General features: G+C 41.2%; 1 protein-coding gene across 1 annotated transcript in view; it reads right to left on the bottom strand.

The window, feature by feature from the left end:
* The window catches only part of syt12 (synaptotagmin XII), a 9,710-nt gene extending 6,730 nt beyond the window's left edge, over positions 1-2,980 (bottom strand). The window contains exons 1-3 of the mRNA XM_081356254.1: positions 2,807-2,980; positions 1,013-1,063; positions 725-918 (exon numbers count right to left, since the gene is read on the bottom strand). Coding sequence (XP_081212380.1) covers positions 725-918; positions 1,013-1,063; positions 2,807-2,816 — 255 coding nt within the window. The 5' untranslated portion in view covers positions 2,817-2,980. The remainder of the gene's footprint in view (positions 1-724; positions 919-1,012; positions 1,064-2,806) is intronic.
* Between the last annotated feature and the right edge of the window lie 10,582 nt (positions 2,981-13,562).

Genomic DNA, 13,562 nt, shown 5'->3' with positions numbered 1-13,562 from the left:
AATACTTATACTTCTATTAATAATAATAATATATATATATATATATATATATATATATAGATTAACAAAACTTTTCAAAAAAATTTCACAAAACTGCATCAACATTTTTATTATAATATGATACTTTTTACTCATAACCGTTACAATAAATCTTGTAATTTCCCCCCAAAATTATGTGGTAATAATAATATATTAATATAATACAACATAAATAAATCATAAATTATTATATACAATGTTTAATATTGATATAAAATATATTCTATATTTTAATATTTAACTAAGATTATTATTAATTAGTATATATAAATATATATATATATATATATATATATATATATACTAATTAATAATAATCTTATTTAAATATTAAAATATAAAATATATTATATATTATATATATATACATACTTTATATAATTTATATATTTATTTATTTTATTTCCAAAACTCTATCCAGGTTTTTATCATAATACAAATTTTTTATCATAATACAAATACAAAATACCAATTTTTACTGTTACATTTTTTTTCTACATAATATAATAATATAATATATATTTACCATTTAAATAAAAAGATTAATTAATTAGTATACACATCTTTTCTATATTTATTTTATAATACACTTTAATATAAAATACATATTTTTTATTTTTTACTATTAAAATAAATTTTCTTTCTCAGTTTTTCTGCAGACCCCAGTTTGAAGTCCCCTGCTCACCTTCTGTCTGACCTCAGAGTGGGAGGAGCCATATTTCTCCTGCAGGTAGCGGTAGTGGAAGTTTGGGAACGGAGAGGGAGTCGGGAAGGAGCCGGATTTATATAATTTCCACAGATTCACTATAACCACAGCAAACAGAACCAGGAACCCAAACACATACAAAAACACTTCCCAGCCAGGCGGGTTCAGCACCACTGACACACACACACACACACACAAAACACAATCAGAAACTCACTTACAGGGGCTCGTATGAAATCTAGAGGCGTATGAATGACGACTGCTCACCGCTTAGATGATATTCAGAAATATCCTGACCCTGCACAGACATAGTGCCACCTGAAACACACAAGACATTCAGAAATACCGCATTCACAAATTTACCATGGTAACCATAGTAACAGTTGTTAATGTTATTACAAACCATAATAACCCTTACAAATAATAAACTGTGGTTGTACTATGGTAAAGTGATGGATTCTGATGGTAAGATAATGGTCCTATAGTATTTTTGATTTATAACCATATTCATAGTACATAATACACCACTGAAAGAATACCATTGTACATACCCAAAAATATCGTAGTGGGAAAAAGGCCAGAAAACATAGTATTACAGGTTTTTTATTCGCTTTGGTACTTTTTTCACAAGTAATATGTACATTTTCAAAACTCTTAGTATCCAAACTGATCACACTTGTAACACAGCTAGTCATTCTTTCAAAACCTGATCTCATGCTTTCATTATACACTTTTCAGTCCACATTATCATTGTTTCAAACACAAGATTATTGTAATATGTAATGAGAACATTTGGTTTAATCACAGAAACACAACAGTATGATCATCTTTCAGTTTAGTACTTTTAACAATCAGCTCATTCAACAGCAAACAATGCAAGATACATGTTTCAAATCACCGTTGTTGCTGAAATAATTACAGTAATACAGGCTACAGTTGCCAAGTAATTGAATCCATAATGTTTGTAATAGTATCTATCCAGTGTGTTATCAAAAGATGTGATGAAGCACAGCCATGAGGTTCTGTGCTAACAGAGTTTGCTGGCAATGAATACAGTAAATGATTTCACTCTATACCATTTGACTGAATCTATACTGTAGTGGACCTTTACAGATGAAGGTTGAGTTACAGTAATTCGGCAGTCTCTACCATGGTAATGTGTTTACAGTATTGCATAAATACTGTAATGTAAAATGCTGTATTTGATGCCATCTGTCTCCCTTCTACTGATGCATCGCTGATCAATCAACTGTTTCCTCTCCCTTATACTCTATTCTGCTTTAAAGTATTTGCACAAATGGCAAATTTCCATTGATTAACCATTAAGATCAGCTGGATTAAATAATAGACAAATGTATTAAACTGAGCAAGAAGAGATGCAAATCAAAAGTTTGATAGTAAGACCTTTATGAAAGGCAGTGACTGTGAATGAAACATTTATGTAGACGAAACACTTATTTGGTGTTGTGAAAAGGATACTTTGTGATTTTGTGTATTGTACTGACACAATTGAAAACATGATGAAATGTTTGAAAAAAGTGCACATTTGATGATCTGTTGTGATATTAGCACTAAGAGTTTTGAAAATGTACACCTAACTTGTGAAAATAGTACCAAAGCGAATAAAAAAAACTGTAACATGACCCTCGTCTAAATAACATTATTATGGTACATATCCAAAAATACCATACCAGTACTAACAAAGCACATATCCAATAAAAATCATGGTAGTAATATGATACATGTCAAAAACAAAAAACAAGCTTTATCATATCTATCCAAGATATCATGGTATTACTGTGGTAAATGCCCCCCAAAAACATGGTATTATCATGATGCATGTAAGCAATAATGTCCAGAAAAACAATGTATACACACGGCCCACGTCTAAATAACATTAAAATGCCACATAATTACTATGGTACATATATGTTTACTATAGCATTCTCACATATCCAATAAAAACATGGTAGTACCATGTGTCAAACAAATGGCTTCATCGTACCTATCCAATAAACTATGGTAATGCTGTGGTAAATGCCTCCAAAAACATGGTATTACCATGATGCATGAAAAGGAGGATTGATAGAGATGTGTAGGTGGCTGGCTTGAAAACCAGTGGAGGTGTCGGTAAGAACAATCCAGTCTAGTCACTTCAATTACACGGCATCTTTCTTTATTAGGAATGTATGTGTGTGAGCGTGTGGTTTCTACAAGAACAGAAATACAATGTTTTAGTTCACAATAAACATAACATGAAATCAACATGAAATCCACTGGAAATAAAGGAATTTAAACAATACATGAAGTCATCTACTCATAATATAATCTCAGATACATATGTAAATAACTAAAGAACATGCCTAAGCAAGAAATACAGCAAAATAAACACATTTAGGATAAACTTAATACAGAATAATGATTAAGTGTCAAAATAAGCACTTACATGGTCAAATACACACACGCAGGGAAAAACAAAGGAAGAACTCAGTCCTCTGCACAGTGCATCCATGTGCACCAGAATGAAGGTGCTGTGGGCACAGGTGCAATTTATAAGGCCTGATAGTGTCCTAATTGGCTTGAGATTAGGTGGGTGGAGCTAAAACTTAATAGGAAAATTAACAAGCAAAGTGGGGTGTGGCACATGCTTGGCACCTTGACGCTTAGGGACACACAACTTCTCAACAGCCGCCCCCAAATTTGTATAGCGAATTTGATCAATCAGGGGAGATCAGGCAGGGCAGGAAGAGGAATGAGGCGGGCAATGGGCCTTGTATATGTCCTGTCCTTGACTTGGACATCAGCAACCCTACAACGGCCATCCTTGCTGGAATGAAGGGAGATGACCTTACCCACTGACCATTGGGATCTGGGAAGTTGAGGATCTAGTATTAGAACAACAGTGTTAGGTTGTAGGTTAGGATGATCTGTGCGCCACTTCTGTCTGGACTGGAGAGAGGGAAGGTAATTTCGAAGGAAATGGGCCCAAAAATGATCAGAAAGGATCTGGCTGTGACGCCATTGACGGCGACTGTGCAGCTCAGAGTCTGGATATGTAACCAGAGGAAGGGAAGCATCATGCCGCCCCATCAGCAGCAAGTTAGGGGTCACCGGGTCAGGGTCAGCAATGTCAGAAGACACATAGCCTATGGGTTTGGAATTTAAGATGCCTTCAATTTCAATCATTACTGTGCGTAATACCTCCTCACTGACAATTTGAGCACCGAGGGTAGTCTCCAGAGCGATTTTGATGGAGCGTATTTCACACTCCCAGGTTCCACCAAAGTGAGGTGCGTATGGAGGATTGAATTTGAAGGAAATCCTCTGCTTAGCTAGAGCTTCCTGAAGGTCAGGGGTCAGGGATTGATAGGCATCAAGTAACTCTCTCTTACCGCCAATGAAGTTGGTACCTCTGTCAGAGAGTAGTTCAAATGGTTTACCTCTGCGAGCAATAAAGCGCCTGAGCGCCATCAGGAAGGAATCTGTATTTATGTGACTGAGTAGATCAAGATGCACGCACCTAGTCGTCAGACATTTGAAAATTATTCCCCACCTTTTCTCAGCTCGTCTGCCAATCTTTACTGTATAGGGCCCGAAACAATCCATCCCAGTGGAATAGAATGGAGGTGTGTTCAGGCGAAGGCGAGCGGGAGGGAGATCCGCCATTTGGGGAATAATAGGATGTGCTCGGAACTGTTGGCATTTCGGGCACCTATGCTGATATTTTTTTACTGCCTCACGACCCCTCAGGATCCAGTACCGCCTCCTTAACTCAGCGAATAGCCTCTCTCGCCCAGGATGTTGTAAGTGGTCATCACAATCCTTAATTATAAGCGTTGTGATTGGATGGGCAGGGTCCAGGACTACTGGATGAATGGCATCAGGGGGTAGATCACTACTTCGCCGTAACCTTCCACCAACTTGAATAAGCCCTGATGCTGGGTCTAGCTCTGGGGCAAGGGAGAGTAAACGGCTTGAAGGAAGAAGGGGCTTTTGGGTTTGAAGGCAGGCTAAATCATCCCTGAAGGAATCCACCTGGGCTTGTCTTAGGATGGCTGTCTCTGAATCACGATAGTTTTCTGCTGATGGAGGCTTTGCCGCTCCATGAAGAGATGCGGCCATGCAGTCAAGGAGATCTTGGAGGGTGGCAAATTGACTAGGGTCAGGGATGGAGGGGTATGGACTGAGAGATACAGCACCACAGAAGCTGGGCTTACGGCACTCTTCAGCATCATCAGACTGATCTATGACAGGGCTAGTGGGCCACAGTTCGGGGGATTGAAACATGAAGGCAGGTCCTTGGTTCCACCTGCAGGGCCTACTAAGTTCAGCAAGTAGCTTTCCTCTAGTTAGGTCGTCCGCTGGGTTGTTCTTAGAATCCACATAACACCACTCCTGGCCTTTAGTGAGCTCCTGAATCTCAGCTACCCTGGTTCCAACGAAAACTTTGTAACGGCAAGAGTCAGAGGTGAGCCAATGGAGTACAGTGGTAGAGTCAGTCCACATAATAGTCTTTCTGATATGGAGGGTGAGCTCTGTTTGGAGGAGACTGAATAGCTGAGCTCCTATGAGGGCAGCACATAATTCAAGTCGTGGAATGGAAAGTTGTTTTTTGGGAGCAACGCGGGACCTCGCCATGAGAAAGGACACATTCCCTTGCTGCTGACAATCTTCTGTGCGCATGTAGGCAACCGCACCATAGGACTTCTCTGATGCATCACAGAAGATGTGGAGGTCTTGAGTGGTTAAGGAGGTGTCTACTGAATGAGGTGTGAGGCAGCGAGGCAAAGTGATGGTGGAGAGGTTAGGAAGTTCATTCTCCCATGAAAGCCAGGCTTTTAAGAGATCGTGAGGGAGATTAGGGTCATCCCATTCTCGTGCCTTTCCCCATAAGTGCTGGACGATGATTTTGGCTCTTGTGGTGTAAGGGAGGATATAGCCAAGAGGATCATACTGGCTAGCAAGGACTCTGTAAATATGACGCATAGTTGGAGTAGTAGATTCAATGGCTCTGTGCCTGTATCTGAGAGTATCTGTATGGCAGTTCCAGAGGAGGCCTAGAGTAGACTCTAAGGGATCAAGAGAAGGATGGTGTGATAACCAGAGCTCTGTTTGTTCTGACCTGGCTTCAGGAGGGAGGTGACAGATGACCTGAGGATCATTACTGGCCCATTGTCTGATTTCGAAGCCACCAGAAGAGAGGGTAGTGCGTAGGCTATTAAGGAGATCTTTGGCTTCCTCTGGAGTGGGGAAACTCTGTAAACAGTTATCCACGTAGAAATTACTGTGTATGGAATTGTGAATGCACTCATCTGCCTGAGCATCTTTGATGATCCTCTGGAGGATGTAAATGGCACAGCAAGGGCTTGAGGTTGTGCCAAAGGGGAGGACTTGCCATTCATACACAGTTGGGGGAACTTTACAGTCCAGGTCACGCCAGAGGAATCGCAGGAGAGGTTTATCCTGGGGTAATAGGCGCACCTGGTGAAACATTGATTTAATGTCTCCATTGATTGCAATCTTGTGCTGCCTAAAACGGAGCAAAACTCCAAGGAGGGAAGGCCCGAGGATTGGTCCAGGAAGTAACTGCGAGTTCAAACACTGATTTCGGAAGGAGAAGGAGCAATCAAACACAATGCGATCTTTACCATTGTGATGCACATTGTGGTGGGGTATGAACCAGGACTCAGGAGTATCTTCTATTTCAGAGGATGACAACTTTTTGACATACCCAGCATTAACTAATTTCTGGATCTCACCAGTATAGTTCTCTGCCTGTTGTGGATTTTGAAGGAGTCGCCTTTCACAGCTGCGGAGACGGGACATTACTGCCTCCTTGGGGGCTTTCAGAGGGGGCCAGGGGTCTACACGGAGGAGGGGTGCTGCATATCGTAGAACGCCGTCAACAGGTGTCCTGATAGTTTGGGTCTCAAGCTGGTGCATTGCCTCTTGATCCTGTTTGGACCGAACCACTGCTTTCATGCTTCTCTGTGGTAACGCATCAATCTGCCATAGTTTCTGAACATTATGGTGGATGTCATCAGGTGGGCATTTAAAGGAGATATAATGAGAACAAGTAGAAGATAAGCTAGAAAGATCTCTTGCAGGACCCTGCAGTGTCCAGCCGAGCCGGGTCTTGATTGCTACAGGGGATCCAGGAGGGCCTAATTTGACAGGTTGTGTTGGGATGATAAGGTGTGTATGATCAGCTCCTATAAGGAGAAGTGGCCTTACTCTATTAAGCTGTTTGAGAGGGAACTGACGGAGATGTGAGTAGCGCCGCTGGAGGAATTTCACCGGGTGAGAATGTTCTGACAAGGATAGTTGTTCAGCAGTGAAGGCTTGACTGATGACATAGGACTTATTAGGATGCACTTTAGGAATAAGGGTGAAGGATACAGAAGCTCCATTAAGAGTCTGAACATCCTGTCTCACGGTTCTCAGCTGTAGACTCTCAGATTTACCTTTTAGCTGAAGTGTTTGGGCAGCAGGGTGAAGGAGGATTGTTCTTTCGGACCCATCATCCAGTATGGCATAAGTGTCTAAGGATCTGTCTCCATTGCGCAGGGTCACTTTTACTACCTTCAGTAGTACTTTATTGCAGTCACTAGGGTGGTCAAGATATAGATTTTGCACTTGCCTCTGATTAACGTTGCATAGGATGTGTAGGTGTTTCCCATTACACTGGCTGCAGCGTCCTTTCAGGTTACATTGGGTTGTAAAGTGATCTCGTAAACATCGCCAACAACGTCTCTGTTCCTTGATCCAATTAGTTATCTGGTCTTTGGTGAGCTGGAGGAAATCACCACACTTACTGACATGATGTTCAGTAGAATTGCAGTAAGCGCACACTGGATAGGATTCCGCCATGTTGTTAGGAGGCTGAATTACTTTCGGTGAGGGAACTTGGGCTTTGGAGGAGGTCATATGAGAGGAGGTTTTAATACCATGGAGTATGGTTGTACCTCTTAATGGGTGAGGAGGTGGAGGAGGCCTCTGCCGGATAGGCTGAAATGTCCTTTCTCTCCTAGGCTGGCAGCGGGCTTCTTGTTGTAGCCAGTTGGAAAAATCTAGGAGGTTATAGGAAAGGGAACCTGGTCTACTCAAGCATATCCATCTCTTAAACTGACAGAACTGCTCATGGGGAAGTTTCTCTAGAAGTCGCTCAACATGTGAGCCACAGGTAAGCTCAGAGAGACCCTCAGGGCCCATGGATTGAAGGAGGCCTACTAATGCTTGCACTCGAAGAGAAAATTGGTCCAAGCCTCTACCATCACCTGTACGAATAACAGGCATCTCCATGATGGACCGGAGCTCCTTCAAAGCAAGCTGTCTAGGTTGACCGTAACGCTCATCTAGGGCTCGTATAGCTCGAGTATAAGGATCTGGGGCATAAACATAAGCCAAAGCAAGTCTCCTCGCCTGGTCCACCTTTAGATGATCCAATAGGATGTGGTATTTATATTGCTCTGATTCTCTTGGATCTAACAAGTTGGATAGGGCCATCTTTAACATCATGTACTGACATTCATCCTCTCTTGTGAGATCAGGGAAAGAAGGACCTTCTACCCTCCTATGGTTTAACTGCAGGGGAACAATAGGAGGAACTAGCTGGTTTAGAGGGGCAGCCGATGTCAGGTGGTGGGGCTGCACATTGAGAGGCTGGTATGCCGGCTGGACAGAATAGGACAAAACACCAGGCAAAGGTTGATTTGGCAGTGTATAGGCTGGGAGCATGGGGTTATATGAGGCTGGTGCTTGATATGTGACAGGAAACTGACCACAGCCAGGAGGATGCGTGCTCTGCAACGACTGTGGCATAGGTTGGGTAAGAGGGGCACGACTTACAGGAGGCAGAGGAGATGGAAGCTGTGGCTGAAGTAGGAGAGGAGGGGGCCTATGGTCCTCTGTATGGGCTTGTGGAGATGCTGCTGATTGAAGGTTAAGATTATCAGGGCAAGGGGATGGCAAGCGAGACCGTGAGGAGTGGGTGCTGCTCCTAAGCATGCACTGCTGGATTAGTCTACCCTGATTTCTTAATTCTTCTACCAATTGCTGTAGGAGTGCAGTCTGAGTATCAGGAATGGGAGCTATTGGAGAGGTATGTTGGTGTTCAACTTCAGGGGTTTGCACTCTCTCAGATAGGACAGGTGAATAAGGGTGTGGAATATCCTCCTGAATGTCGCCCTCCGTGGGCAATTCCAACTCCTCTGGCTCTTCCTCAGACTCATCTTCTTTCCAGGGTTGATAATGAGGACCAGTACCAGGAATATCTGCAGGATGGAGCAGTTGTTGTTCTGGTGCTTCTGCTGTAGGTTGCGACCGCTGAGGATATTGTAGGATGAAATCATCATAACGTGCGGGGAGCTGAGCTTGGCGACGTGGGCGCTCATGCTGAGACAATGAGGGCAGGGAGTGACTAGACATATCCACTGATCATCAATGAGCTCCGGCTCGAAGGACCATGAAAAGGAGGATTGATAGAGATGTGTAGGTGGCTGGCTTGAAAACCAGTGGAGGTGTCGGTAAGAACAATCCAGTCTAGTCACTTCAATTACACGGCATCTTTCTTTATTAGGAATGTATGTGTGTGAGCGTGTGGTTTCTACAAGAACAGAAATACAATGTTTTAGTTCACAATAAACATAACATGAAATCAACATGAAATCCACTGGAAATAAAGGAATTTAAACAATACATGAAGTCATCTACTCATAATATAATCTCAGATACATATGTAAATAACTAAAGAACATGCCTAAGCAAGAAATACAGCAAAATAAACACATTTAGGATAAACTTAATACAGAATAATGATTAAGTGTCAAAATAAGCACTTACATGGTCAAATACACACACGCAGGGAAAAACAAAGGAAGAACTCAGTCCTCTGCACAGTGCATCCATGTGCACCAGAATGAAGGTGCTGTGGGCACAGGTGCAATTTATAAGGCCTGATAGTGTCCTAATTGGCTTGAGATTAGGTGGGTGGAGCTAAAACTTAATAGGAAAATTAACAAGCAAAGTGGGGTGTGGCACATGCTTGGCACCTTGACGCTTAGGGACACACAACTTCTCAACAATGCATGTAAACAAATGTCCAGAAAATGTGGTATTAACACGGCCCATGTCTAAAAATACCACAAAATTACTATGGTACATATCCAAAAATACAATAACATATCCACATAGTCATCATACTTATCCAAGAAATGGTATTATTGTGGTAAATGCCCAAAAAACATTGTATTACCATGATACATGTACAAATTGTATCATTATTTATACATTTTATATATAACTACTATTACTTTTTGCAAGTGACATAATAAGCTTTCAGAATTTTACCACGGTTACTATGGTATTTCTGGCAAAAGCAATGAAGGTTCCTGTGGTAAATTGTTACAAGGATACTGAAGCACCTTTGAAACCTGGGAAAGACACCTCAGACATGAAAAGAAAGTCAAGTTAGGTCTAAAAAGAGAGAAAGTGAGAGGCGTATATGCTGTGAGTCACGCCGAGACTTCTGGGTAAAGAGATGAAGGGAGCCGCGGGAGCTGAGGAAGACTCCTGCAGAAGAATATGACAACGGGCCAATTAAAGCATCTCAGAAGCGGGCGGTCGCACGCTCTCATCCGCAGGGTTATGAGCGCTGGGATTCAGGGCATTGTGGCTTTTACATGTCTAGTGTGAAACGGAATATCTAATGAATACGTGTTGAAGTCGCACTGTCAGGATTGTTAGCAACTCTATGTAAGCGTGTGTGTGTGTGTGTGTGTGTGTGTGTGTTTGTGTAACGGCCCACGCTCACTCTGTAATGACTACAGGAGCACAGATGGACACACACACACTCTTGGAACAGTGATGCTGTCTGGACGCTGAAGCCAATATCCCAAAATAATTTCCCAAATGGCACATTCACTTGAGCTGTAAACCTTCATCCTGATAAACAATGAATCACGGAGCAGAAATCCCAAGCTTGCTTTCTTCAGTTCGCTTTGGTTTCTTTATTTTAGGTTGTGTAGGCAGTGTCTTGCCTTTTATGAAGATGCCATTAGTGAAATAAGATTGAATTGGTTGCGTAGATGTTTAAGTCTTTATCTTACAGACATTAAGGTCTAGGTTTAAAGGGATAGTTCAGCCAAAAATAAAAATTCTGTCATTATTTACTTACCCCCCATGTAGAATTATTTATATTTATTAAAATCCTCAATTAGCTTTTATTTTTATATTGACCGATCATGAATTAATTAAGAACAGTTTAAGAAAAATGTAATTAAGTCAGAAATATTTAAAGGGATAGTTCACCCAAAAATAAAAATTCTGTCATCATTTACTCACCCTCAAGTCGTTCCAAACCTGTATGAAATAATTTCTTCTGCTGAACACAAAAGAATATATTTTGAAGAATGTCGGGAACAAAACAGTTTGGACCCCATTGACTTCCATTGTATTTTTCAATACAATGAAAGTCAATGGGGTCCATCAACTGTTTGGTTACACATATTCTGCAAAATATCATCTTTTTAGTTCAACAGAAGACAGAAATTCTTACAGGTTTGGAACGACTTGAGGGTGAGTAAATGATGACAGAATTTTTATTTTTGGGTGAACTATCCCTTTAATTTATTTAAAAAACTCAAAACTTTTTGTGTGTATATATATATATATGTGTGTGTGTGTGTGTGTGTGTGTGTGTGTGTGTGTGTAAAAAGAGGACATTCTGTATAAATTCGGTCTCCTTTTGTGTATTATGAAAGAAAATCATAGACAATAATGACAGAATTTTGGGTTAATTATCCCTTTAAAGAGATATATTTTTCATAAACCCCTTAAACTCAGAGTAAATATTCTGTAAAAAAAGCATCTAAACCGATTCTAAAAAGTCTTGAAAGCAAATTGATTTTCTTTTGAAAGCCACTCCACCAAACAAGGCCTGAAATACCAGGAGGCCCAAACCAACAACCGCCTGCGGGACAGCCAAACTAAATCACCAGAGCTAATCAAGATGCTTTAAACGATCCTGTGGCACGGATCATTCAGATATGATTGTTTTCCAGCGCTGCATTCAGAGCGGATGAAATAGAGGCTGTGGACGGATGGAGAGCTCGAGTCTGCACTGTCAGCTACTCTCTGCAGGACTGAAGCAAGCAAACGCTAATAAATCAACCGAGCTTTTAATCTCCAGAATGACTCATAATAACACTTTCACTGAAACACAGGATGAAGGACCCACAGCAGAACCACACACACACATTGTGTTTTCATGTTTTGTGGGGACTTTCCATAGACATAATGGTTTTTATACTGTACAAACTGTATATTATTTCCCCTTACACTAACCCAATCACAAAAAAAGTCTGCATTTTTACATTTTCAAAAAACACCACGTAGTATGATTCATAGCGAACCAAAATATGTCCCTACAAGAACAAGGATTTTGGGTATTGCCAGCTTTTTTTTGGAGGGACATTTTGTCCCCATAATGTAGTGTTTACCACGACCACACACACACACACACACACACACACACACACACACGAGAAACGTTTTTTGGAATTACAACTCGAACTCCTCAAAGTATAAACAACCACAACGCGGAAATTTACATACAACATGCCCAACACAAAGCAGATGGACTAGAGACGTCCAACAGGGCACAAAACACCTCAGACACACAAAAATGACGCACAACAGACAAAATGCGAACACATAATCGACACAAAAGTGCACAGCACATATAAAAACACTCAAAAAAGACATGTAAACACCATAAAACTAGCACATTCAGCACAAAACAAACACACTGGGGGTTTTCATTTCGCAGCTGTTGTACTGGGGGTGCAGTGTGTTTTATTTGGCCCTTGGGGGTTAAATTAATGCCCTCATCAGAGGAGGGTCCATCAAGATCACCATGACAACCACCCGAGTCGCGGGCACGCGCACTGCATCAGCACGTAAACGGGCCCGAACTTCCAGTTCCACATCGAACCGACACCAACCGGCAGAAATAATAGGCTACATGACAATAATTCAGCATAACTGCAGCACACGTGTCTGAAATACGTATGACACAATAATAAATTAATGCATGAGATAATATGTATATATTTATTTATTCACATTCATATTATTACAGGATAACTCGCGACATGTGCAGCATATGTACGTGATATGTGAGCGCTCATAAACACGCTTATGTGTGTTCTTACCTTCAGCAGTGTCTGTTTCTCCCTCTCCTGCTCACACACACTTTCATCCATCAATTAACGCGCAATACAGCATCAGAAGCACGTGCAGGATTCGATCACATCTGACGCGCGCGCGTTTAGATCAGATCTGAAGTGTGTCTGGGTTTTCCTCTGCGCATGATGAAGATCTGAATGCAGAAGTCCCACCCCTGCAATGCAACTTCAGCACCAACACACACACACACACACACACACACACACACACACACACACACACACACACACACACACGCGCGCGCGCGCGCACGGATAGGAGAGAAGGGGCTAGTTGTCACACTGAAAAATTCTCAGGGACGATTTAGAGAAATTAGTACGAGAGAAAAAAAAAAAAAAAAGCGAATGGACCGTTGTTACCCAAGAAAAAGACTCAGTTCATTGAACAAACGCCATGCTTTTGTGAAAATACACACCAATAGCAGCACTACACTGGAGCCTGCCATTAAACAATTATATTTAAACAGCAAAGCAAACTAAAACAGCAAATGTGTCATACTACAAAAATATCAAATATTGGAATTGATAAGTACAATACAACCTGATATTTATATACAATTCATGTATCCATA

This window comes from Scardinius erythrophthalmus, assembly GCF_964197995.2.
Source record: "Scardinius erythrophthalmus genome assembly, chromosome: 24".
Taxonomy (NCBI): domain Eukaryota; kingdom Metazoa; phylum Chordata; class Actinopteri; order Cypriniformes; family Leuciscidae; genus Scardinius; species Scardinius erythrophthalmus.
The sequence above is the reverse complement of the archived record's forward strand: the minus strand, read 5'-3'. Positions and strand labels throughout refer to the sequence as shown.